Source organism: Habropoda laboriosa, unplaced genomic scaffold (assembly GCF_001263275.1).
Source record: "Habropoda laboriosa isolate 0110345459 unplaced genomic scaffold, ASM126327v1 scaffold2, whole genome shotgun sequence".
Classification (NCBI taxonomy): domain Eukaryota; kingdom Metazoa; phylum Arthropoda; class Insecta; order Hymenoptera; family Apidae; genus Habropoda; species Habropoda laboriosa.
Window position 1 is genome coordinate 1,566,368 of NW_017100190.1, and position 26,921 is coordinate 1,593,288.

The following is a 26,921-nucleotide window of genomic DNA, read 5'->3' on the forward strand; positions in this document are numbered from 1 at the left end:
TGGTTCAGACGATAACGGCACATCCACCGAAGGTGCATGTGAAATTTGGACTAGAACTTGAGATATCATGTCAGACATTTAGAAAAACGCGTTTAACGTTTCCCATACCAGTTACACGGGAATGGTATACATGTCGTCTTCTTTAACCATCTATTACTTCGTCAATTTGACGAATTCGGAAAAATCCTTCGACAGTTATACTTGTGCAAATGTCTACTTTCAAAAAATGTAAAAAAAGAAAGCCGATTTTTTTGAAAAGTCTAGACTAGTATACGCCATTGAGCTGGAAAGTAACTTTGGAACGTTCGAGCCTGATTTTTCGAGCCGGAGAGCGTTCTCCAAAGGAAACATCGAATTTTCCATTAACAATATTATATTTCATACGAGTTATGCTTTCTTTTATGTGATTCGTTTAGCGTTTGAAAAGTGTTACGCTGATTATAACCGTCGAAAAAGTGCAATCTTCTCTCGCTCTTCATATCGCGCTATCCTTCCTATTCCGTCGCGAAACTGCAACTCACGGCATTCGAAATAAATGAAAACTGCTTTATACACGCCTAGAACGCTAAGGGGTCAACGTTGATTTCTCGCAGCTGAAGAACTACTTATAGAAGAGTATCGATAGAGTTGAATTTTCGACACTCGGCTCGTTTCTTCCCCGCGTTCCACTCGAACGCTGATAATTAGCAGCCGAATATCGTCCCTTTTTCATCTGGAATTACGCGCGAAAGGAAGGAGGAAAGGGCGAGCAAGAGAAGCAGGGAAGAAAGGGAATCGGGCAGAAAGCTCCTCACCAGGAACCAAAGCAAGCGGCATCGAGGCACCCAGTCAACTTTTTCATCGCGCCACACGAATAATCGAAGACCGCCCGAAGAACGGGGAGATACACATCCTGAATGCTTCGTTCTGTTCTCCTCTCTTTCCGAACTCGCGACGATAGCGGTGGTGTGCACGATTGAAAAATTCTGCTCGAAATAAACAGCGAACGCACTGTTCGAATGTAACGCAACGTCTGGTTTACCATTTAAACCGGGCGAAATTTCTGAGTCACGATGACGTCGGGAATTTTTCGGATGGCTCTGGTTAAAAGAATACCTTGTTTACGAGCGGACAAATGAAACAAAGGAGTAGAAGAACCGGGGGAAGGAAAAGAGAGAAAGAAAACGAGCCAGCAAACGCATTACAGAGAATCAATAGCGGTAAGAGGCGAGTCGTCGTTGAAAAGAAAGAAAGAATATGGATAAAAGAATCGAAAAGTGACACACAGGCACAGACACACGGTGTATGTTAATGGACATTCAATCTCGAGCGATAACCAAAGGTGTTTCTCGTCCGGTTTATATACTTCAACGTGAAATGGAAACTGGCGAAACTAGCGAGAGGTCGAAAGGGGAGGCAAATATTGGCGAGCCACGGAAAGCGGGAAAGAAATCGGCAGGAGATGAGATGTGAAGAGAAGAAGAAGAAGAAGAAGAAGAAGTACATGTACGAAGACGATCGAATGGAACGCGGTGTTTCGATACACGTGTGTGTTAGCCGGCAGCCACACGGGGTCTCTCCCATCTTTCAGTTCCTCTCTTCTTCTTCTTCTTCTTCTTCTTCTTCTTCCTCTGCTCGTGGGCAAGAGCGTGGAGAGCCGGGTCGAAAACGCTCGAACCGTATCTGACGGTCATTAGCGAGCGCGCGCTTCTGAGCCGCGAGATAAAAACCAGAGGACCAACCAAGTAGTATTTTACCGGGGACATAGTTCCCAGGAATGATCACTATGCGAAGGTCGAACGATTATGAAAAGATACAGTGTTCGTGGAATCGCTCTTTCCACGTCATCTCCTCTTCCTCGCCTATTTTTCCCCTCTTTCTCGAGGTTTCCGATGGCAAGTGCAGAAATCGACAGCAGTAATGGAATTTCGATTTTTACGGAATAGGTTAGAGGTGGAAGTAACACCTCCTCGAGATTCGAATTTTAGAGATGTCGTTTGGTGATTTTAGGGGACACAGGCAGCTTGAGGGTTCGGAAAATAGGTAAACTTTGGGAATTTTTTTTTTGGAGGTAATTGTTAAATGGAGAATTTTCCATTTTGTCAGAGGATGCAAATACAGTCTTTCAGCTAATTTAATTATACGAGAAGGAACGTATCCTCGAAAAATCGAGGATTTTAGAGGATACAGCAGCTTGAAGGTGCGAAAAATAGGCGAACTTTGTGAATTTTTTTGGGGGGTAATTGTTGAATGGAAATTTTCGATTTTGTGGGAGGATACAAATGCAACTTTCAGTCTTTTACTCCGATTTTTAGAAAGCAATTGTGTATAATAATTATATATGAAACAAATGATCAAAGTTTACCTATTTTTGGACGACTCAGATATTCTTAACTGTGCTCCACAGAATTAAAAATGAGTAAGAATTGTAACCAACTACTTTCTCCTCGTTCTTACAAATATATAATAAGGTTACGATTAAAACTGAATAATCCCACGATAAAGAAATTATCGTGTTCCAAGCGTTGTCTAACCAACGACGATTTAAGAGCGGTGTATATTCCTAACCTCTTAACCTCACTGCGTTCTTCGTTTTGACCGTACACTTAAGACTTTTGGGTGAAAAAGGACCTAAGGCCTTATGTGTAATAATTTTTGTTTCCAACGCGACATACGAACCTAGACGATAAAATAATGTTAAGGAACGTACACTTGATAACAGCAAAAATGACTAAAAATATAAAAAGGCGGCGGGTCAAAAAAGACCCGAAGACCGCTCTAGGATTAACTGTGCTCCAGGGAACCGAATCTCTCTAATTTACACTTAAAAATGAGTAAGAATTGTACCCAACTACTTTCGTTTCGTTCTTACAGATATATAACGAAGTTACAACTGAAACAATCCCTCGATAAATAAATTATAAAAGACTAAACTAAAAACCAGCTCTTTTCCGGTTCCACCTACCTCCGTTTCCGGTTCAAACTGATAAATCGATTAGACCGTCCTCTCCATTCCTCGACGATAAGATTGCGCACAGGTGCTCTCAGCAATATGTACAAATTCGCTCTGATTATAGCTAATTTCCCAAATGAAATACCGGAATGATATTAATTATTTTAATGTACGAGAAGGATCGACACGTTGATCCCGAAGCCCACCGCGGGGACTGGTGCGGTGCACGCGAAGGAGAGAGAGGGCACGGTAAAAATATGGAATCTGAAGTATACTTAAAGCGTACCCGGGGAGGAATATTTTTCTTATCGCGGCGAATATGGCAATAAAGACCGTGAAAACGTTCGTGGAAGGGTTAATTCCCTTTTTCTGTTAAAACGACCGTGGCGAAAGCTTCGGGACACACGCGGCATTAAAAGTGTTTATACGGCCAGCATCGAGATAACTTCATCTCTACCCCCGTTGCGTTACGTATTAATATAAATTTTTGCGTTAAGTACCGTTGCCTGGGAATTTCTCTGTCGCTGCCTTTCTGGAAATCGGGAGAAACGTAGAAATTGCGGAGGGAGAGACAACGGAGGAGCTTTGTTAAAAAAGAAAAGAAGAGATCGAACGTGGCTCGGAACGCGTTATTTCTGGACGCCGCGTTTACGAGTGAAGGAAGAAAACGGAGAGGAGAGAGGGAACCACACCGAAAGCGCAACAAGCCCTTAATGATGTCATAATTGAATAATGCCCATAATCTTCCGTGGATCTGGCTTTTTGCCGTTTCTTACCGTCTCGCTTTCCGCCGATCGCTTTAAACTGAAGCAGTTACACACGTAAATACACTTTGGGAGAAAAAGGAGACGACCGCGCGACCGTAAAAACGTCGATGATAGTAACGAGTATTAATTTGTAACGCGTTATCCGTAAATTGATCGTTTCTCCTCCGATCAATTTTCCATGCCCGCCGCGTGCAAACACCTGTCGCTAATTTTTCGCCGTTCTAGAGCTTTTTGGTGCACAGGCCGAGGCAGAAGGTGTGGCACCATCGGGCACAAGGTGATTTCTACGTGGATAAGTGAACACATATCTGCTTTGCATTTTTCTCTTAAAAAATTTTAACTCGTGTATAGACGCCTTGTTTTTGTCGAATGAATTTTTATGGTGGGAACGAGGATTTGTGTGTTTATTTTTGAGAGAAATATGTTGACTTTGATGAATTTCTTCAGGTACTTTTGGGCGGTATTATTGTAGTAGAAAAAAATGAAGAAAACGTCCCGTTTTATCTTCTTCGTGCTTCGTATAATTCCCACGTGTGTTTTATTTCGTGGAGGATTATATTTATGAAATAGAATTACAAGAGAATCGGAAGGAGCGGAGAAATTATGTAGGACTAATTTCACCGATAAATTAGACCCCGTTGGAACCTAATGAAAAAAGATACTCGTATTATCCGTGAGATAACCGAAGTAACTGGACTCCACGAGGGGTAAATACGACACAAACAGCCCTCGTCTGAATAAAGGTAAAATATGAATTAGGCGAAACATTAACCCAGGAACGAGGAAACAGACAATGGTCGAGGGAAACGAGAGAGGACAAAAGGGGCTCGTTAAGCCTGGTAGGTAAATCCGAAATCGGTGATCGGAATCCATAAAGCATGAAAGAGGAGAGGGAGCATAGGAGCAAGCCGAAGAAATTATACGGCGAAGAATACCTGTGTCTCGAGTGCTCGTGTCAAATGTCCCTGGACATCGGAAAAGCAGGTAGAGATTACGAGGAACACAATGCGTGCTCCCAAAGAGAGTGGCAGGGTGCATTTTGAAAGCGGACGAAGAGGAGCAGAGAGGGACAGAGGGAGAGACAGGGAGAGACGGAGAAAAATAGAGGGAGAGACAGAGAAAAGAGAGGGAGAGACAGAGAAAAATAGAGGGAGAGACAGAGAAAAGAGAGGGAGAGACAGAGAGAGAAAAGTGTGTTTAAAGGAGTCAAAGTCCTTTAAAGGATCCAGGCACAGGGAGGAAAAGAGCAAGACAGAGAGAGAGACGAGTACGGGTTAAGAAGGAAAGAGAACGAGCGGGAGGAGAGAAAGATAGAGTAGAGGAGGAGCAGCAAAGCAGCAGCAGCAGCAAAGATCGAGAAGATATCCCCACGGGGCAGCACACGAGAAGAGGAGGACGATCATCCATAGGAGAAACGGTATGCGGTTCTGGAATTTCGTCCTTTTTGTGCGACCGGTGATTTCAATAGACGAATCTCGAGGTCGGCATTGGTTCCTGCTGCGCGTATTCTACGGTGACATTTCCAGAGGAGACTAACAAGAGTAATATTTCAATGGGGGCCCTTATGCGTTTCGCCTGCTCCTCTCAGACTCGCCACGAACAAGAGCGCAACAGGCACGAACCAACGCGGCGCACACCACGGGAACAGAATATTATTGCATCTCTCCAACAAGCGGCGGAATCTTACAGGCGCATCTCTACTACTAACCCCCTAGAAGAAAATATATCGACACTAAACCCAGCACCATTCGAACATCGTAACGTCTATATAGATAGCGAGGAAAGATAAAATCCTTTATGACCCCCACCACCGCTCTCTCTCTCGCTCTCTCTCTCTCTTTCTCCCTCTGGTACCTTAATATCTTCTCCTTTTTTTCTCTCTCTCTTTCTTTCTTCTTCTTTTTAATCGATTTACAGCCTCGTCCTCGGAAACTTTAGATAGCTCCTTGGAGCGAGTGTGTACGAGCGAGATCGATACGCCGACTTTCTGTTCGAATGTGCAAGCTCATCCAGGATCATATCTCTTGAAATATCGTTCGACGAGGTAGGAGAGAGCGAGCGAGTGAACGCGCGCGGGCGGAACGAAGCTTAAACCTCCCTCGTTAAGTAACACGCGCGTTCTTTCCCTTTCTTTCTTTCTTCCTTCGTCTTTCGCTCTCCTGATTATTTCTTTCTCGCTTATTTCTCGTTTTACTCCCTCTTATTCGTCCTGTGTACCGGGGCGACCGCGTCCCCGCTCTTTAAATTGTCTCGTTCCTGCTACGATTCATTTTTCCCCGTCTCTTCTTTCAGCCTTCCTCTCGTCCTATCTCCCGTTCACGGACGATTCCCTTATCGCGAGATTGTAACCCCTTCGGGCTTATAATTCGATCACCGTCTCCCTTCCTGTCGATACTCCAATTAAACGCTCCGGGGAATTTTTTAGCGACAATAAAATTCATTTTGACGAGCACTTATTCTCCGAGGGCACCGTCGATTCTTATGCAAATCGACTCGATTACACGTCGAAGATTTTTAATAAGTTTCCATCGACCGAACTGTTTACGCCGATTAACACGCGATGTTTATTTAAATTGTACACTCCTGGCCGTGAGTATGTTGGGACAGTTGCGGAATATGAAGGTGACTTAAATTGTCGTGGCGAAGAAATGTAGTTTAACCCTTTGGACACTCATCTCAGAGCCGAGTATCAATTTTTCTCTCACTGTCAGAAGTGTGTGGAGAATTTTGGAAGCTCGAGTAGCCTGATAAACCGAATTTCGTTTACACTACGCTATTTCCACGAAAAAGGAAAAATTCTAATTTTTTGTTAACCCTTTACCGACAGAGTCACTGCTTCAATTTTTTCCTAAAACTAAATCATCCGTCAGAACTGTGTGGAGAATTTTGGAAGCTCGAGTAGCCTGATAAACCGAATTTCGTTTACACTACGCTATTTCCACGAAAAAGAAAAAATTCTAATTTTTTGTTAACCCTTTACCGACAGAGTCACTTCTTCAATTTTTTTATAAAACCAAATCATCCAAAAATTACATTTCCTCGAATTCACGCGAGTACATAAGTTCACATTCACGCCGACTATTTTTATTTCTTAAAACTACTTAAGCTTTCGAGTCTATACACGAGTCAGTCGCCCTAAAATTTTTAATCCCAATTTCTAATTAACCTCTTCAGGGACGATTTTCTTTAAAGTTAAAAAATACCGATCTAATTTTTTATGTAGTTACATTTCTATTCATGTTAAATCGATAGCAATTAAGCTCCTTTCCTTAGGAGATTTCGGGAGGTTGTTTTTCATATTTTCTCCATCGCAAATATTGGAAAGGTACACATACATGTGTCGGTGTCCCTGAAGAGGTTAATTAAATTTCTCTCTACGCAGACGCGGTAACTTGAAATTAATCAGATTTACCTCTACACAGCCGCCGGTCTGATAAATAAAATTGCCAAAGTAGCCAGGGAGAGACTATAAGTCTCCGGTAACGTGTTAAAGACAGATGTCTGTAATTAAGGGTTAAACGGTATAACAGCTTCTGTACGAGGCTAACAGGTGTCCTAATATTTAACGAAGCAGTCGGTCCAGGTACATACCTACCTACTGATCTACGAAAGCTAAGTTGTTACATCGAGAAGAAGGAAAAGTGACACGGACGGGAGAATAATTTTCATTCGAAGGAGAGGGACAAGACGGAGGGGACGAGAGGAAAGAGAAGAAAAAAAATTGGGAAGGCGAGATATTCGGCGTGAGGAGGGAACGGTTCTCAAGCTACCCCGTGCGCAATTCCTCACGCCCACAGATTTGATTTCTCCCTCCTTCGTAGTCGTTCCGTTCCGATTCTTCGCGCTGCGCCTTCTAAAGAAGACGTTGAAAAATGAACAGGATGACGATTGTGATTACGTGGGGACGAACAACGGCAACAGGAACGAGACGGAGGATGATGATGATGAGCAAGTAGAAGATTAGCGTAGCATTAAAGGTGCCATCCCGCTTCCTTTATTTCGTTGCCCCGTGAAGATCGACCGACCAACCGGAATGAACGCGACGAACTTTATAAATGCGCCCTTGTAAATCATTTTCTCCCCGTCGTTCGTTCTTCTCGCGTCCCTGCGCTTCGTTGTAACGACGGAAATCCCCCAGCGAGTAACTAAAATCCGGAGAACTTTTTCCAAGTCTCTCCCTTCGCTCTGGAGAAAAATTCCGAGTGTTAGACAAGAGTTCGTTTTCACGGCCTGTCGATCTGTTGCGTCCCCATGCACGCGAGGAAACCCCGGCCTGGCGGGATTATCGTCGTAGAATTAGTCAAATTCGAGCGGCAGACCGGGGTGCCAAACTCACATCGAGCGAACTCATCGACGAAACAAAAACCTCGCGAACCTCTCCTTTCCATAACCGATGCTCTTTTCCGTCAAGGCGACGACTCCACGGTTCGTTTCTCTGAGTCTCGCTCTCGCAGTGACACCCAACCCAGCGAAAAACAGTACGATACGAAGTTAGCATCGTTCGATCGTACCATATTTCTCATCGACAGTTGTAAATTCAGTCAAGACAATAAAATTCTCTAAATTCTCTCGTCTTAATTGGAATCTCCAAAAGAGATCAATTTCTCAATTGGACAGGAAACCTGTCGAGTGACTGACGGTATATTTTTAACCACGGCTGCAAAATTGCTTATTTTGGCCGTGTCGTTTTGAAATTCGTTTCGTTGAAGTAAGATGGAAATAGTTGAAATATAGAATTAAGGATTAAATTGGACTAGACGCGCGCCAAAAGGCGCGAACTGTACAGTGTGAGTGAATTTTCAAAGCGCCTATAGTAACGAAAGGGTTGAGACAAAAGGAAATTTCGATTTTGTCAAAATATTATCGCGTCCTAACCCCTGAATTGCCTCAAAATGCAACTTTATCGGTTACTTTCGTATTGTTTCGTGAACTCGTACAAGATATCGTATCTCTCGTCACCAGAGAGATAATACTTGAAAGACTCCGTGCGTTCGCTGGCTCAAAATTGATACGTTCCTCGAAAACGTGTCTACGTAACACAGCATGGTAACGTAGTACCGTTGTTAACCATGGAATCGGGAAGATCGAGGGAAGGTTCGATCGGTGGTTTTCATGTAGCGGACAGTTTTTACAAGGCTGCCGGCTAGACTTTGTTACAACGGTACAGGCGCAACGGCGATGGCGCAAAAAAGCCGCAGAAAATAATGATGATGAGCGAGCAGGGTATTAACGTAGACCTTTCCCCTTTCGAGCGGCTTTCCCGTAGATCGTCCATGGAGATGGTAAAAATTTCAAGTCCCTTAACGTTAAACGAATTGTACGAGGCGCTGGCGTTGTCTGGCAATAGCGGAGATCCCTATTTCACGTGCATTTGTTGCTTGAACCAGCGACCGGGTCAGAAATGACCCATTAGCAAATTTTCTAAATAAGTGAAATGTTATCTTTCGGAACTCTTTCGAACTTTATTTTCTGCATTTATACTTGTATTTGCGTGGATGTGAATGTAATTTTTCTATTATTTCTCGGTTACGTGGAAATTCGCTTTTGGAAAATTGGTAATGGGTCACTTTTGACCCGGTTAGTCGTTCTTGTGTTAATATTTTGGAAGAGTTTGGGACACTGGGAATCAATTTGAGGAAAAACTATAATACATACATTCGGGATCACTGTGCGTTGCAAGTTACACGAGGATTCCCAGAGAAAATTTAACAACTCGAGGAATTTTTCAACAAACATTTCGTCACTGACATCAATCGAAACGAAATAAATCGCTTTTACCTCTCCAACGTTAATTTCATATCTACAAAAAATCAATAACGAATTCAATAATAAGTTACCCAAAGATTCCCAGAGAAAACTTAACAGCTCGAGCAATTTTTCACCAATTATTTCATCACCGAGATGAATCGAAACGAAATAAATCGCCATAGATCTCTGTGATATTGATTTCAGATCTACGAAGAATTAGTAACAGATTCGATACTAAATCAGCAAACAGTCTGAAACTTTTGAGCACTATACTCTGCAACGATCTCTGTACGATACAGTTTTACAACACGAACGTGAGAGATATCCAGCGCGTAACGATTTCTCGTAACAGATCGATGCAAGTGGATCCTTTATCGGCGGCAACATCCCAGAAATGGCGGAAACGAGAAAACACAGAAACGGGAGAGAGAGGCAGAGGGAATGACGGTCGAAACAGAAACTTGTAAACGACGAAATTACAGGAGATCATATCTGAATAATTAACCAAGAGGGCCGGGAAGCGGAATAACGAAGCAGAATTCCAAGAGCTCCTCGCGGCTACTTCCGTCTGTGAGTATCCGTTTATTACGTGGCCCTGTGGCTTTCCGAGAAGCACGCCGATCAAACGAGAGCCACTCGATTTCTCGAGGGACTTGCCGAATTCTTTTCTCTCTCTCTCTCTTTTTCTCTTTCTTCGTCGTATGTGAGTGTGTCTCTCCGTTGCGGCTTACCTTTCCCTGGAGGCATCGATAAGCTAATCATATAATTCATAGCGGAAGGGACAGCGAGGATTATCGTGGCCTCCATCTCTCTTTCGAGCAAATTAATTTGAACGAACCTTGCTATCTAGCTAGAGATCGCTGAGTTAGAGATGGTCGATCGATGAATAGTCACGTGTATTCTTTCGCATGTTTCAATGTGTATTGCTGTTTTCTTTTCTTTTCTTTTCGTTTAAGTTTATCGAATACCGAGATATGATAGGTACTTAAAAGTTTCGCTTCCAACGCCTTTAATGAACGCGAGGATAACGGATGTTTAACGTAGACAGAGGTATTGATAGTTTATCTAGCGAGCTGTGGAACACTTCGAAGCGATTGGAATACGTACTTGCTGTGAAAAATTGGAATCAGTTTGAACGTGTACTCGAAAGGCTCGATGAGTTTTGGCTCTTGAGTTTTTAAGTTTCGATACGTTTTGGAAGTCGAACGTGAACTTACTCGGTACCTGAAAGTGTCGACAAATTTTCTATCTTGAGTGTTCAATTTTAGAAGTTTCGATAGTTTTTCACATTCCAACGCAGAAATCGAGATACAGTACATCTGACCCAGTAAATCGCATTTCTACTTTATACAATTCCCTTATGTATGAAGTAGACCTTTTTAATGTACCACTAGCCACCCTCGAAAGTAATCTTCAACAGGTCCTTAGAATGGTTGAAGTGTAATAGATGTAGATTAATATTGTATAAATGTGTCTGTACTAGCTGTATAAGTTTGTAAGAAAGAGCATAGCCCGTTAATTGTATTATTCAATAATAATAATAATAATAATAAAACGTCTTGAAAGACTTGATACGTTTGAAAGTCTAACGGAAACCTACTCGATACTCGAAAGACTCGATAAGTTTTCAATCTCGAGTGCTGCGTTTCCAAAGTTTCCACAAGTTTTCAATCTCGAGTGCTGAGTTTCCAAAGTTTCCACAAGTTTTCAATTTCGAGTCTCGAGTTTCCAAAGTTTCCACAAGTTTTCAATCTCGAGTGCTGAGTTTCCAAAGTTTCGACAAGTTTTCAATCTCGAGTCTCCAAAGTTTCCACAAGTTTTCAATCTCGAGTTTCAAGTTTCCAAAGTTTCGCTACGTTTTCACTCTCGAGTCTCGAATTTCCAAAGTTTCGACAAGTTTTCAATCTCGAGCCTCAAGTTTCCAAAGTTTGAACGTTTCAAAATTCTTCGCAGCTTTAAAAATCTACCAAGACTAATCAAAACTTTGGAATAACACGTCCGAAATAATTCCAATTTGCACCCAGCAGAAAACTCTCGAATCCCCTCGAAACTCACATCCAAACTCATTACCAGTAATACTAATTGGAACATTTCCGAACGTAATAACAGGGATCCTTGAATTTTCTCACACTCCTAATATTCCTCCGATCCCCGTCGATCCTCTCGGCGACTAATTTATTCCAAATACTCCACTGAAAAACACGAAACAGAAAAGAGGCACAGTACACTTCTCGCAGATTCTCGACCGTTCCAAAAATCCTTAATGCGGCAATAACGACTCTAAAGCTTTATTATTACACTACTACTTGAAGCGAAAAGAAACAAGGGAGAGAGAGAGAGAAAAAAAAACAAAGAACAAAACAAACGGTCGCAGTTAATTGACGGTTTATCACGGTTAAACGAGGGCCATTAATCGGACACCGACATAATTATCATCGACTATTATTAAATTCTGTTGGTCCGCTTTGCACACACGAGGCAAGCGCCCCGGTATGCTACACGCTCTCCCCTTGCACGCTTTACTCCAGATATATTTATCTAACGTGGCTACACAGAGAGAAAGAGAGAGAGAGAGGAGAAGAGGAGGAGAGAAAAGAAAAAAGAAGCGAAAGAAAAAAGAAATGGACGAAGGAAACATTACGCCTACATTTCGCACGAGCTCTCCTGGACCCACCCATTGGCGCGCGAGTGTGTGGGTTTGCCGTGGCGTGGCTCACGCGCCCATACATCAAGATCACGTTAAAGCCACTTTCTTAAATCAAACGGCGTGCCATTTACTTTATTTATCCGTGTTTCCCTCGGTTTTGTCGCAGAGGGGATTATCGTATCCCCGTTGAAATCGAAACTTTTCGCGGCACGCAGCTTTTGTCACCCGCGAACGTTACTTCAAACACGATCTTTTTTTCTCTCTTTCTTCATTTTCTCCTTTTTTCCATCCGTTCGTCTGACGACTCTATCAGACTACACGCGCACAGAAAGTAGATGTGTATACGTAACAGCGGACTATTACTCCGAGCTATTATTACCCATTGGAACTTTCTAATATTGGACAAGAACGATATTTCACGTAGGACGTAAATAAAGTGGAAAGTTTAACGATTAACGAGCCGCGGTGGTAGATCGTGGAAGATTTAGGGGTATTTAAATGGGGCACGATTGAAGAACGATTCCGAGAGTACCTTTGTAACACTTTCCCAATCTTTCTGCCGATAACATCGGCTCTTGTCGTAGGGCAATTCCGGGAGAGACGGACCAGGCAAGCATTTCCCACATTGTCCGTCAGATACGGAAGAAAAAACACCGAGAGCCACGCTCGATCGCTTTCCGTAGAACAAGTGTGAAACGAAAGAATACCGACGCGTTCCAAATTTGCCGGATAATGCAGGAAATACTTGCCTGGTCCGTCTCTCCCGGAATTGTCCTATCGGCGGATATTTGAATTTTGCTCGTTTCGCGGGTCGACAGTGTCTCGACGATCGTTCAGAACGTCGATATCTCGAGCGAAGGGTATCAGACGTGCTGCTGGGGATTTTTCTGGAGTGGACTGTTCCCTTTTATCAATAACGCGTGCAACGTGTTGAAAGATGAAATTACGAGAACTACGTGTGTCGAATGTGTACACACTGTGGGACGTCTGGCTCGCGACTCAGGCCAATTTACCCCTCTGTATTACTTAACATTAATTGTTCTCGTCTCATTAGTCCTAACAGACTAGCGGTGTACTCGTAATTATTACGGCACCGCGTTAATAACTCCGCATTACGGATACAAGTTCACCAACGTCGGTTTAATATCGGTAATTAAGCACGTTAACATCGCGATCCTAACGAAGGAAATTGAACGGTGTTCTGTAAAGCGTATCTCCACATTGAAAACCGAACTTCTCCTCACACATTCTCCCCCGTTTCCGTCGTTCTTCCCCTGCGGTGAAAATTCCGTGCCTCTCTTCGTGTGTACGCGCACGTGTGAGAGGAGGAGATGGGAATCGAGAACGTGGAGAAGCGCTAATGAAATCCGTCAACGAGTGACCGTGCAGCGGAACGAGACGACGACGACGAGGACATCGTCGGATGGCGCGAGTCTGTTAATTTTTCCTCGGAAAGGAGGTAGTATGTAAGAGGGTCGAGGGAAGAGAGAGCTCGGCCGCACGATGCAAATACAATTACACCGCGGGAAGAATGTTCTAATTGACCAGTATGCGGTGAGGTTTAACAAAAATGCCTGGCGATCCGAGACGACGTCCTCTACGAATATATATCCCCCGCTTTCATCCCCGTGCAACTGGGACAAAAAGCCGATGATACGAAGTCGATGGCCGAACGAAGAAAAAGGCAGAGAGAGAGCGAGTTGGACCTCTTCTTCGCGAAGGGTGCACACGCGGAGAAACGAAAAGGAGAAGAGAGAGAGAGAGAGAGGAAGAGAAACGAAGAGGAGAGAAAGGAGTGGACCCTGGTCTGGGACAAAAACGTCCGAACTGCTGCAGTCGGTTCCCGAACAGTCACAGATCCCACAGCGAGCGATAAAGGTAGGGCCAAACGAAACGAAGCGACGAGGAAAGACGGGGGAAGGACGGAAGAAACGAAAGATAGGAAGAAGAAACTGGGGACCCGAAACAAGACGAAGAGGAAGGAGGGAGAGAGAGAGAGAGAGAGAGAATCTGTTCAGAAATGAAGCAGCAGTCGCACCGGGGGTAGAGATGGACCGACTTTTACCTACGTCCGCTGCTGTTTGTATGCGTTCACCCGAGATCAAGTTTTTCTCGAGTTCTGAACCTCCGGCAGCGAGCCAGCAGCAGCCAGCAGCCCCGACTCGAATCCAACTTGATTTCCTGGCACGCGGTTCATCTTGTCGTTTATTCTCTCCCACTCCACCTTTACTAACTCCCTCTCTCCCTCTGTCTCTCTCTTTTTCTCGCTTTCTATACCGAACAGGTCTCTCTTCGTTCCTCGTTTCGTCCTTTCGCTTTTGCCCGATCATCCCCACTTATGTATCGCGGGAGGCACGCTCACTGTGTGTACACTGAGAGGATCGAGGGATGGTCCGATCCCTAGCTATAGAAACACGTGCCCCCTTTCCAAAACGATCCAAACTATTTCCTCTCCACCTATTTCTACACGGTTCGTTTCAGTGCCTTCATTCGAAGATTATACATGGTGCGGCTGCTGGCGAGGGCAGGCGTACAGGTGGTTCCAGGGAGACTCTACGGTTGATTTCGATCGGTGAGAAGTGTCCTCTATCGGAAGATTCTTTGGAAGGATGGATTCAATGAAACGCGGTTCCGCGCAGTCACGATCCTTTCGTTTTTCCCCTGAATTGTACACCCGGTTCGTTGATTGCGAAGGTTAATAGCCTTCCGATAAGAAAGAGATCTACGATCGTTGTAGACTTCTTTCGGGATAGTTCGCGCTAACGAAACCTGCTTTCGTTCTAATTCGAAGATTTTCGATGGCGTAATTATCAGATTCGAGGTTTTGGGATTCGACGAGACGTTTGCACCGTAGAAATTCGTCGAAAAGAAGTTTGATATTTGCGATTGAGGAGGAAGATCGGATTTTGCGTACAGCTAAAGAATCCAGAAATTGCGTAATAAAGATGTATACACAATGCGGTATCACGGTTTCCCTTCCCTGTTACTCCACTCGCGTTCATCCAACCATTGTTTTCTGGCTGTGATGCTCCCGTCTCCCAGATTCTTCGACATCGGACGCGACTCTCTATCGTTGACCCTAATTACGCTAGGATCATTCTCTTACGTAACACAATTCCCAAACAGACGAATTATCGTGTCTACCGTGTTGTAAGACGAGAAGCCTGTACGTGTAACGCGTCCTAACGGTGGATTAATAAATCTATTCCGTCGCGTTCCGCTGGTGATAAACGAGCCGCCTCGGATAAGCCTCTCCCCGCGGTTAGCCGGGCCCTCGTCGATTCTATCCGCCTTTTTCAATACCGCATTTTTTTCCGCGACCTGTAGCAGAACCGGAGGTTCAGCGCGGGGCGAGGGAATGTTACAGTATGGAATGTTAAACTACTCGTATTATCGATGGCGCTGAAATTCCCCCGTGCATGTATATTGGACGCTTAACTGGAACATTTTTGAATCACCGTGTACGCGTGTACGAAGTGTTGTGCTATTTCTGGGAGAAAATTTGAGGAGTGATTCTAGAAGCAGAAATAAGAAGAAAATGAAGAATAGAAAAATTGCGTTTGAAGCTTCGTTTCGTTGTTATTAACGTTTGAAAATATCCCTGTAGCAGAGCAACTCTTGTTACACTATTTTTTATATTATTTTCAAACGTTGATAACTAGAAAACGAAGGCTCAAACGCAATTTTTTTATTCTTCATTTTCGTCTTGTTTTGGTTCGTAGAATCACCCCTTAAATTTTCTCCGAGAAGTGGCTAAATTTCTTGTATATATACAGGGTGTGTATTAAACGTCTAACGAGTAGAAATTAGAGAAAGATGTTGTACGACCACGCGCAGGTCGTTTGAAGCTCTGTTAACCCGTCCGGTTTTACTATATCGTCGAAAAGACGTAAAAATATTTAATTACAGAAAAATATCGATGTAAGTTGAATTCTTAACAAATCTCTACGCATATTTTACTCTCGCGTACCATCGATGGTGAACGAACGTGTGAAAAAGTTACGTATAAAAATTTGCAATCTACGTTTCCTCCTTGTATATTACGCGAAAAGTAAATCAATTACTCCCTCCTCCATTATTCATAGCATTATAATTTTCCTGTGCCGCCTGTTCATTACGGAAAATCTCGAGCCACACCGTATATACACCCGATCTATCCGTCCTTCTCCCCCGGTTATACCCGCTTTCGTAAGCCAGCGGAACACCATTTCAGAACACCGTAGGAATTTTACCGTCTCGTCGACATGTGCAGAGCTCGATGTGAAGGAGAAGGAAGAACGAACGAACGAACGAACGAGCGGAAAAAAAGACAGGCTAGAAGCATCGGTTCGCGGTTTCTCTACCGGCGAGAAAGAAAGAACGAAAGCACAAGAGTGTAGGAGAAGAGAGGAAAGACGAATCTGCTCGACAAAAAGCGGCGAATGACTTTCAGAACGCGGCGGATCATTAATATCACCGGGATGATCAATCAAAGACGTAAACTTACTTTGGTGGATGTCGTACTGGGCCTGGTACCACCAACACCGATGGCGTACAGCTCCACCTCGTACCATTGGATTCCTGTTTCCCTGTCCAACGCGGCAGCCGTCGACAATATACCTGTCTTCGTGTCCACGTCGAACAATCTGTCGACCTGCGGACCGCCGCTACCAGCGGTCACGTTCGTCACGTAATATTCGAGATCGATGTTCGATCTACGGCTTCGTGCACTCACTCTTAATATACTCGTACCGATCGGTTCGTTCTCGTAAACGCTACCTTCGATTTCACCCCGATGCTCCCAAATTGGCTGATCGTCACCCTCTTCGCCCGGCACTATCAAAGTCAAATAGGTCTCCGTGGACCTTCTTTCAGCTTGTACAGCCTCGTCTGTCGCGCGAATACCAACTTGATACTTGGAGACCCGCTCGAAATTGCTCTTCAGGGACCTCGGTAATCTCATGGTCAAATGACCGGTGTTCCTGTGAATTCTGAACATGTCCGAGTAATTCACGCTGGAACGGAGCAGCTCGTAAGTAACAAGTCCGTTCGTACTGGAATCCAAATCTCTCGCGACTAATTGAGTGACGGTGATCTCCTTTTGAAACTGATAATTCCCCTTCAACGGTAACACCACAGCTGACATACTGACGAAAATCGGCGCGTTGTCGTTTATATCCTCTACGATCACTATCACAAGTTTCTCCGCCGATAATCTAGCGCTGGACGGTTGCGCACTATCGGTAGCTACCACTACCAACTTGTACGTGTCGACTTCTTCTCTGTCTATCGGCAGCAACGTGTGTATAACACCTGTCGATGGATTTATACCGAACCTTCGAACCTGATCCTCCGGATCTTGACTCGCGATGGAATATGTGACCACGCCGTTCTCGTTCGAATCAGGATCCTCCGCTGTGATAGTGACTATAGGCGTATGAACGAGGATGCCCTCTCTAATTTGTCTAGCTATCGCGGTGTTCGGGAAGACCGGAGGATTGTCGTTGGCGTCGATCACCTCGACGATCAGCGTGGTCACAGAGCTGAGCCTAGGATGACCCCCGTCGCTGCAGGTCACGTTCAGAGTGTACTTCTCCAGTTCCTCGTAATCCAGCGGCTTCCTCAGGTATAACGTGCCCGTCAACGGATCGATGTAGAAGGTGTCCCTTCTGTTACCAGCGGATATGGCGAAGGCCAGCTCGCTGTTCGGCCCGAGATCGTTATCCGTGGCTTTGAACCTGAGTAGTTCCGTGTTGGTCGCGGTCGTCTCTAGAACGGAGATCCTTGATTTATTGTCGACGAACAGGGGCACGTTGTCGTTCTCGTCGAGCACTTCTACGTGAACGGTGGTACGCGATGAGAGGCGTGTCTCTAAGCCAGCGTCGTGAGCTACCACGGTTAACACGTAAGTGTCCGATGTTTCACGATCCAATTCTTTCGTCAGAGAGATCTGTCCGGTAGCTTCGTCTATGGCGAAATGTCCGTTCTGATTTCCATCTTCCAACGAGTAAAACACGTCGCCGTTCAGTCCTTCGTCGGCATCGGTGGTGTATACTCTCAGCAATTGCGTTCCCCTAGCTGCGCCCTCGTTCACCTGAACCCTGTACGGTAACCTCTGAAACTGAGGGATGTTGTCGTTCACGTCTGTCACGTAGATGACAACCTTCACTCTGTCGCGAAGACGATTCACTCCGTTGTCGGTGACGGTAGCCTCCAAGGTGATGTAGCTGCTACCTGTGTTAGTGACAAGCAACTCCCTGTCGAACACCCTCAACGACTTGATGAAACCGTTCCTCGGGTCGACGATGAAGTCCTGTTGACTAGTAGGCAGGGAGAACATCAGATCAGCGTTACGACCCACGTCTCTGTCCGTGGCCAATAATTTCCCGACGAACGTGTCCGGTGGCTCGTTCTCGCGTAGGTGGAAGATGAAGCTGGAATTGGTGAATTCCGGCGCGTTGTCATTTTCGTCGATTATGTGGACGACCACTGGGACCACGGAGCTCCTCGAAGGGTTACCCTGATCCGTCGCTGTCACCTCCAAAGCGTAGTAATCCTGTTCCTCTCTATCCAGCACGTTCTTCACGTACAACTGTCCGTCCGGGAATATACCGAAATGACTCTCGGTGTTTCCATCGGTGACGCTGTACAACACTCTACCGTTTCTGCCTAGATCGACGTCAGTGGCAGTTAGAGAGAAGAATCTGTCGTTCACAGGCGTAGATTCGGGCAGAGAAGTCTCGTAGCTGGTCAATTTGAACACAGGTGTATGATCGTTCACGTCTTCGATGGTAACTCTAACCTGATGCTGAGCGGACAACGGCTGATTACCGGAATCCGTGGCAGTTACCTCGAGGTGTAGAACGGTGCCTGGAGCAGCTCTGATAGGCTTGTCCAGGTAGATGATACCTGAATTTTCAGCTACTCTAAATTGTCCACCGGGGTTGTGCGTCAGGGAATAAACGATCCTCGCGTTGGCGCTCGCGTCTCGATCTTTAGCTCTAGCCAGGCACACTTCCTGTCCAACAGCCGCGTTCTCCTTGAGAAACACCTCGTCGCCGATCTCACCTTTCGGGAACCTCGGCGGATTGTCGTTCACGTCGAGGACCGTGATATTCACCGCGGTTTGCCCGTAAGCGAGCCCAGCTCTCGCGGATAATTGCAGACTGTAGTAGGCCAGCTGTTCGCGGTCCAGGCAGCCGGAGGTTGTGACGGTCCCCGTTGCCTCGTCTATCTTGAAGCTACCCCTTGGATCGCCGAACACAATGGCGTAAGAGATCTTGGAATTACCGTACTGCGTGACCTGTACAGTACCCACGTCCCTGCTAAACACGTTCGACGTCGAAGTGCATTCACCTCTGTCCTCGGCTATTCGAAACTCGTAACCGTTGTAAGTGTCGAACTCGAGATGCTCGAGATCTTCCTCGCGTATGATCTCTACCAAAGCGTTCCTCGTTGCAGTCTTGTCGCCGGTGTCTTTAGCCGATATGTTCAATTCGTAGAGAGTCTTGTGAGCAGCTCTGAGAGAGCCCTGAAGAGTGATCTCTCCGGTTCGCTCGTCCACGGCAAAAAGTCCCTCGCCGCCAGATTCCAGCGAGTATCTCACTTGAGCGTTCTCCCTGGCGTCGGCATCGGTCGCCGTCACCTTGCCCACGGAGCTTCCTGGCGGGGCGTCTTCTGGTATGGGCATCAAGTACCTCCACGGGTAAAAAACCGGCGAATTGTCGTTCACATCCTCCAGAGTTAATATCACAGTCGCCGTGGACGTCTGCGGTGGTGTACCTTGATCCTTCGCGATCACCAGAATCCTGTACTCGCCGGTGCTCTCTCTGTCTAGGTTAACCTTCGTCGTCAACTGACCGGTTAGCCCGTCCAGCGCGAACGTTTTCGGATAATCTCTGGTTACGCTCGAGTGGAAGCTGTAAGCAACGCTGCCGTTCGTCCCTTGATCGTTGTCCACCGCTGTTAGAGTCGCGACTAGACTCTGCGGCGGTGTGTTCTCCGACAGAGTTACCTCGACGACGTTCTGCGAGAACCTAGGCGCTTCGTCGTTCTCGTCTAGTATGGTAACCTTGAGATGAGTGGACGCGTACTTGGGATTAGGACCGCCGTCTCTGGCCGACACGTGAAGCTCTATGCTACCTTGAACCTCTCTGTCGAGGGTGGCCACAGTGGTGACGAGACCTGTGTCTTGATCTATCGAGAACCAACCCTGCTCGTTTCCCGTGTCGAAGTCGTAATAAATCCTCGCGTTCAACCCGGAATCGGCGTCGGTTGCCGAGATGCTCGCGACGAAGCTGCCGGTAGGCGAAAGTTCCGACAGCACGGCGGAGTATTCGCTCTGCTGGAAGACCGGTTCGTGATCGTTAACATCGTTCACGTGGATCACGAGGTAGGCGGTTGCCGATCGCGGCGGCGTTCCTTTATCGGTCGCGACCACGGTCAGGTTGTATTTCGGTATCTCCTCGCGGTCCAATCGACCGTTCACACGCACGATGTCGAACCTCTGCGTATTGTCCAGACGGAAATGGGCCAATTCGTTTCCAGCACGAATTTCCACGGTGGTCTCGCCGTTCAAACCTTCGTCGTTGTCGATCACAGCTACCGCGGCGACGATCGAATCCTTGGCTGCGTTCTCGTCGACCGTCGCGAAACCCGGCGTAGAGGGGAAATAGCTGAACTTTATTTCAGGATCGTGATCGTTCGCGTCCAATAGATTCACCGTTACATAGGTCCGGCCATCCTGCCTCGGCGAGCCGTGATCTCGAGCAAAGACCGTTATGACGCAGCTCTTTGGACAACCGCCACCTGGACGTGCCGCGATCGTGCAGCTCTGTTGAGGACAATCCAATGGTTCCACCGTTGTGATCGTACCGGTCTCTGGATCTATCGTGAACTGTCTCTCGTGATCCGGTAGATAATAGGTTAGCTTGGAGTTGTCCTCGGAATCTTTGTCGGTTGCGTGAACGGTCAACACTTTCGTACCAACTGGAGCACTTTCGTTCAAAGCGACCACGTAGTCGCTTTGTTGAAAGATCGGTGGATTGTCGTTCACGTCCAGTACGGTCACGTTTACCAGAAGGTAGCCCAATCTGGGCGGACGACCTCTGTCCCTCGCGCAAACGTTCAACGAGTAGAACTCCACTTGTTCCCTGTCTAGTTTACCGGTGGTCTCTAAGTGTAGATAGGACGTTTCGCCTGTAGGATTGCCGGTTACCTCCAGTCGAAACTTCCCGTCCGTGTTGCCGTCCACGATGAAATAATCGTCCACAACACCGTTCTCCAAAGTGTCTTTATCGGTTGCAGCGTCGAGCAGTAATTTCGTACCGACAACCGCCGATTCGGAGAAACTCACGGCTATACCAGATTCCGGGAACTCTGGATCGTTGTCGTTGATATCCAACACCAAGATTCTTACCTCGATCGGATAGGTCGGTTGACTCGATAATACGACGAGATCGAATCTGTCGCTGCTCAACGCTTCTCTGTCCAACACCTTGGCCGTGCGTATTTTACCAGTTTCCGGATCGAGAACGAATTCCTGCGGTGGCTCGTTGAATCTATAAGTGAATCCAGGCTTAACCGGTATCAGACCAACGAGAGTTCCCTTCGGCTCTCCCTCCCTGACCTCCAGTTGAACCCTGGTGTCAACGGCTCTGCTCTGCATCGCCAGGCCCATCGTGGCGCTGTCCTGCGGCAACATCGGCGACCTTCTAGGCACCAGCCGCATCACCCTTTGAGGTAGGTTGCGGAGAAAATAGTCGGACGTGTGTTTCTCTTGGCCGTTCGCCTGGCCGCCATTTTGGTCCACCGACAATAGTCCCAGGACCAGGGTTAGGACCATCGATCCCCTTATGATCATCTCTTCTGTCCCTTCAGCGCAACACTGACGCGCCCCCTTCCTTTAGCCAAATTCCTCAGGGTTCGACGACATAAACGTTCGATCGTTACCGATTTTTCTTCTTTCCCCCACCTGTGCTACCACCGCACTTTTGTCCACCACTACCTCTCGTTCTTCTTCCTCATTGTCGCTGCCAATTTCATCCTCGCGTAGCTGTTCGTGTGTCATGGAACAAGATGCTAGAATCCATGTGGAGAACGATCCGGCGAGACTTATTCGAGATCGATAAAGAGCGCGAGAGAGAGAGAGAGGAGTGTTAAAGACGAGGGGAACTGTTGGATAAGTTGAAACGTCTAACGGATTCCATGATTTTTCTTTCCTTTTTCCGTGGTTTATTCCGAAGATGTATCGCGGTTTCCTTCAGGTTCGCCTTTCTTTTTTTCTTTATTTCACGATCCAGAGAATCGAGAGGTAGGTTTGCGAAGCAAACAGGGCTTCTCCAAGTCGAAATCGGATTAAGGATGCCTCGGAGGTGTGGGCGTTTTCTTTTTTATTCCCTCCTTTTTGCTCGTTGCCGCAGAAAGTCAAGTGAACACGAGAGTCTCGGAGCCGACAGAGGGGGCACTGACCCGCAGAGCCGCGCCTCGCGAAACGCGTCTGCAGATGCTGCTGGTGCCTCCCTTGGATCCTCCCGATGCTTTTCCAACCTTCTCACCTCGACACGGATTTCTCAAATGAGAATTGTCAAGTTATTCGCGCGACGCCGCCGTGGTTTCCTTCCTGCGTGTGTGTCGCTTGTAACGCGACGTCAAGGTACGACACTTCTCCTCCGAACGATCAATGTTCGCGGCGAGCACGGGGAAATTTCACAGAGTCAAAGAATCCGATAACTTGCTGGCACACCACTAACTTTAACTTCAGTTGGATAAACTCCCTTCGTTACCAGGTATGCACAAACCACGTGAACGACGAACCAAGCGAGGAAGGATCGCGTACGGTAATTTCTCCTCAGCGTTTATACGAAACACGTTAACATGTTAACCGATCATTCGGATCCGTCATCGTACCGGCACGATGTGCGAATACATGGTCGATAGGTTAAGTTCGTCACACTCGCGTACCACTTGTGTTCTTTGTCGCGTATGCAAACGAGGAAACGTTCGTTTCCACCGGGGGTGAAGAAGATCGCGAGGTGTGTACGAAGACCAGGCGAGCAAAAGACGCGACGATCGGAACGAAGAGAGAACGAACGAACGAACGGACTCGAAGGAGAAGAAGAGGTAATAAAAAACGAACACACGCGCACACAGAGGAGAAGGAGGAGGAGAAGAAGAAGAAGAAGAAGAAGAAGAGGAAGAAGAAGAAGAAGAAGAAGAGGAGGAGAAGGAGGACGAAGAGAGGAGTGAAAAGAAGGAGTAACGTGGGCCGTGAGCACGACGACGTAAGGCCCCGAGAACGTACCACGACGAAGAATATCACCTTCCCGAGGACTGACCTGACTCGACTGAACCGAGACGGTCCCAGAACCTTGCCGCTGCCGCTCGAGAGAAGCATTCTTCGGGCTAGCTGACGCCGTCCCTCTCCGATCCATCGGGCCCAACGTGTGCCCCGGTCTCTCTCGCTCTTTCCTCATTCCTCCCTCTCTCTCTCTCTCTCTCTCTCCCTCTTCTCCCTCTTTCTCTCGCGCGCACGCTACTCCCCCCTCCTCTCCGCTCCACACGTTGCACACCTTCCATCGATATCACTTTTTCTCTTTCTCCGTAGAAACCTTCTGTTCCTCCCTCTTTCTTCTCCACGTTCTCTCTTCCTCGTTCCACCTGTGACGATGTACCTCTCTGTCCTCGTCACTCCTCTTACCATCTCGCTTCCCCTTAACCCTGCCACCCTTTTATCAATAGCTTTTTTCCCGTTTCAACGTTCGACGGTTCGTCTCTCTCTCTCTCTCTCTCGGAAATTCTTACTTTCTCCGTCTTCAACTGTCTCTCCGGTCGGTGCGGTTGTCTCCGTCGAGCGTGTTTTTCTCTCGATAGGTCGTACGAAGGGAGAAGTCCCACAGGTATTTAGGAAAGCCTCCAACGGGCCCCGCTTCTCACCCGTCTCATCGACATCGCTTTTCGCCTCTATCTCGCCGATACACGTAACTCTCTCTGACTAATAATCGGTATCGTTCCTCCTCCTCGTCTAGCGAAGCATCCGCGCGGCCTCTCTTTTTCTCCGGACCCCCCCCCTCTGTCTCTGTCCCGCTTCTTCCAACGGGCCTCTCCCCACCTCTACGCTCGATACGAACAGCCGAGACTAGCCTACTCCCTCTCTCTCTCTCTCTCTCTTTCTCCGTCTTTCTCCGGCTCTCCATCGATAGCACTCTCCGTCCCTTTCTAGAGAAGCATTCGCGGGCCCTCCTTCTCCGGGGCCCAGCTGCGTCCATCTTTCTCCCGCCGGGTCCCTCGAGTATCTCCGTCCCACTTCGTTCCGGTAGTCTTTCCATCTTGCCTACATCGAACTCTGTCCAACACGCGGCAGAGTTTACCACTCCGTGGCCTTTCCTCGTCGTTCCGAAGACACGCTAGTCCAGTCTCGCGCTGGGCCCCCTCCCCTCCCCCTCCCACCGTGGGGCCCTACGCGCTCGCCGCTGCCCTCTCCCCCCCCACCCCTTGCAGTCTTGGTCCCCGAGTGCCCTCCGTAGCGCCCTCGTTCCCCTCGTCTCTGTCCCCGCGGCCGTTATCCTCCCACCTTCGACTCTCTATCCTCGCGCATCCCGGCGTCGTCTCGCGCTGAGATATTCTCCCTTTTGCCCTCGAGGAACGAGCAATGCGGAGGCTCAGGTATGCAAGATGGCCGCCGCTGAGAAGCGTTCGCGACGAGGACCGCTTACGGGCGAACGAGCGAGCGAGAGGTGATCCTTGGACGGAGAAGGAACGGCGTCGGCGGGAGCGAGAGGGGATTCCAGTTGAACTGGTGGAAAAAGGAGGGAAAAGTTGAGATGAATAATGCGCGGGGGAGGGGGGGAAGCGAGGCAACGGTGAGAGAGAGAGAGCGAGTGAGGAGGTGACAAGGGTGTGGGGTGGAAAGAGGGAGGAGGAGGTGGAGGAGGAGGAGGAACGAAGAGGTCCAGAACCACGATGCCGTAGATATATATCCGCGGCCCTATAGCCACTTTTATAACTAATCCGTTACCACGATCGAACGACGAAGCTTTCCTTGCCTCTCTTTCCCGCGCGGTATATGTATACGTACTCTCCCTATCCGCACACAGCGTCAGGCCTTTCCTCCTCCTCCTCCTTTTTCTTCCTCGTCGAAAGCGCCCGGCTCTGGCGTTACACAAACCCGGCTAGAGGATTCTCTTTGGTGTTTTCCTTTAATCTAGTTTACTGGGTATACCCCCGGTTGGCTACACAGCCCTCCGCCCCGCGCACACACGGTATATGTACCGATTGCCGGTATCGATAGCTAACCCGATTTACGCGTCCAACGCCTCCCTTTCCCTTACTTTCCGACTTTTACGTTTCTTTTTACGCACCTTCCTCTGCACCAAAGTTTTTCGTTACTTTCGTAAACGCGTGCGCTGCTGCCGCGAGAAAATCCCGTAACGTCGTCTGCAATCAATTCTTAACTTTCAAGCGATCCAGGGTAATTTTCACGAGGATTTTCCACCGGTAGTCATACCGTGTCGACACTCTGTCGACACCGGCACACGAGGAAATCCCGAGTAACCGTAATTTCGTCCGCGATCAATTCCTAACTTTCTCCACCGCTGATCGTATCCCGTCGACACTCTGTCGACGCCGGCACACAGGATGTCGCTTCCTGTGTCGACAATGCTTCGACAGTGGCAACGACGAACGTGTTAATTTGAAATTTTAAAAAATTTCTTTTTTCCACAGTAAGAAGATTCTTCCTTTCGCGAAAGGTAGACGAAATCGCGAGGTTGTTTTCGATCGTAGAACGTTCGCCGGATAAGAACCGGCTCTCGAACGTTTGAGGTAAACGTTATCTAGCGGAGTGAACGAAATCTCCGCGAGTGAAATGTCACGAGAAATTAGGAGATTCTTAGCGAGCTTTAAACGATGCTTTATCTAAGTGGACCTACTTCGAGCATTCCCGATGGAAACGAAACGACCGTTCGTGTAGAGATACTTTACGGTGGAACCTGTTTACCGTCTTTCGAGAATTTTGTTACACCCTGTTTCGTTATCGTTGTTATCGCTTCGTTGCAAATGTTGTCGCCACTGTTGTTTCCACTTCTTCGTTTCTTCGCGATATTTCCTATTCGAACGGAGAATTCGATAATTGGTCGTACGATCGAGTTGTACCACGTTTTATCGTTCTCAGCGGTTCGATTATCTTCGACCGATTGATTCGTTCGCGATCGATCGATCTAACGAGCGATACGAAAGTGTCGAATTGCCCTGATTCTAGCACGTAAATATTAGGTCGTGTCCCATAAACTCACATCGAATTTTATAATTTAGATCGGTATTTCTAACCTAACCTTTGAATTTGAGAAAAAAGAAAAAACAAGGAAGCACCTTCTCGTTCCACAACATTCTTCTATCTGTCTCTAGGTAAAAGTCTCTATCTTGTCGCTGTGGAATTTCTTTGGATTTTCGTTCAGATATTTTTCACTTCGAAGAAATAGCGAATTTTCACTGCGAGTACCGTTGCTTTTCAAAGTGAAACGAATATAGATTAATGGGCGTTTTATATAGCTTTAATATAGTTTTATCAGGTCGCGTCGCTTCGATATACACGCCAACTTCCTGGTTGGCGAAGGGTTAATTCGAGGTATTTGTCGTGAGGGAGGGTGCGGCAGGATGCCGGTGGTACCGCGTGATTAATATCCGACGTTGAGCGGTGCGGCGGCGCGCGTGCATGTGCCATTTGTTGGTCCGCGATATTCGAAAGGTTACGATCGAAACCGACGACAAACAGTGTATACCTGACATTTATCCGGCTGTTACGAAGTCTCGAATATTGTCAATTTTCACCAATTTACCCTTTTCGTTCGAT

At 47.0% G+C, this 26,921-nt stretch overlaps 1 protein-coding gene across 1 annotated transcript in view; it reads right to left on the reverse strand.

Moving 5' to 3' along the window:
- LOC108579995 (cadherin-related tumor suppressor) overlaps positions 1 to 21,935 on the reverse strand; it is a 108,140-nt gene extending 86,205 nt beyond the window's left edge. Inside the window, exon 1 of the mRNA XM_017943645.1 lies at positions 16,581 to 21,935. Within this exon, the coding sequence (XP_017799134.1) occupies positions 16,581 to 21,935 (5,355 nt within the window). The remainder of the gene's footprint in view (positions 1 to 16,580) is intronic.
- Positions 21,936 to 26,921: the final 4,986 nt, after the last annotated feature.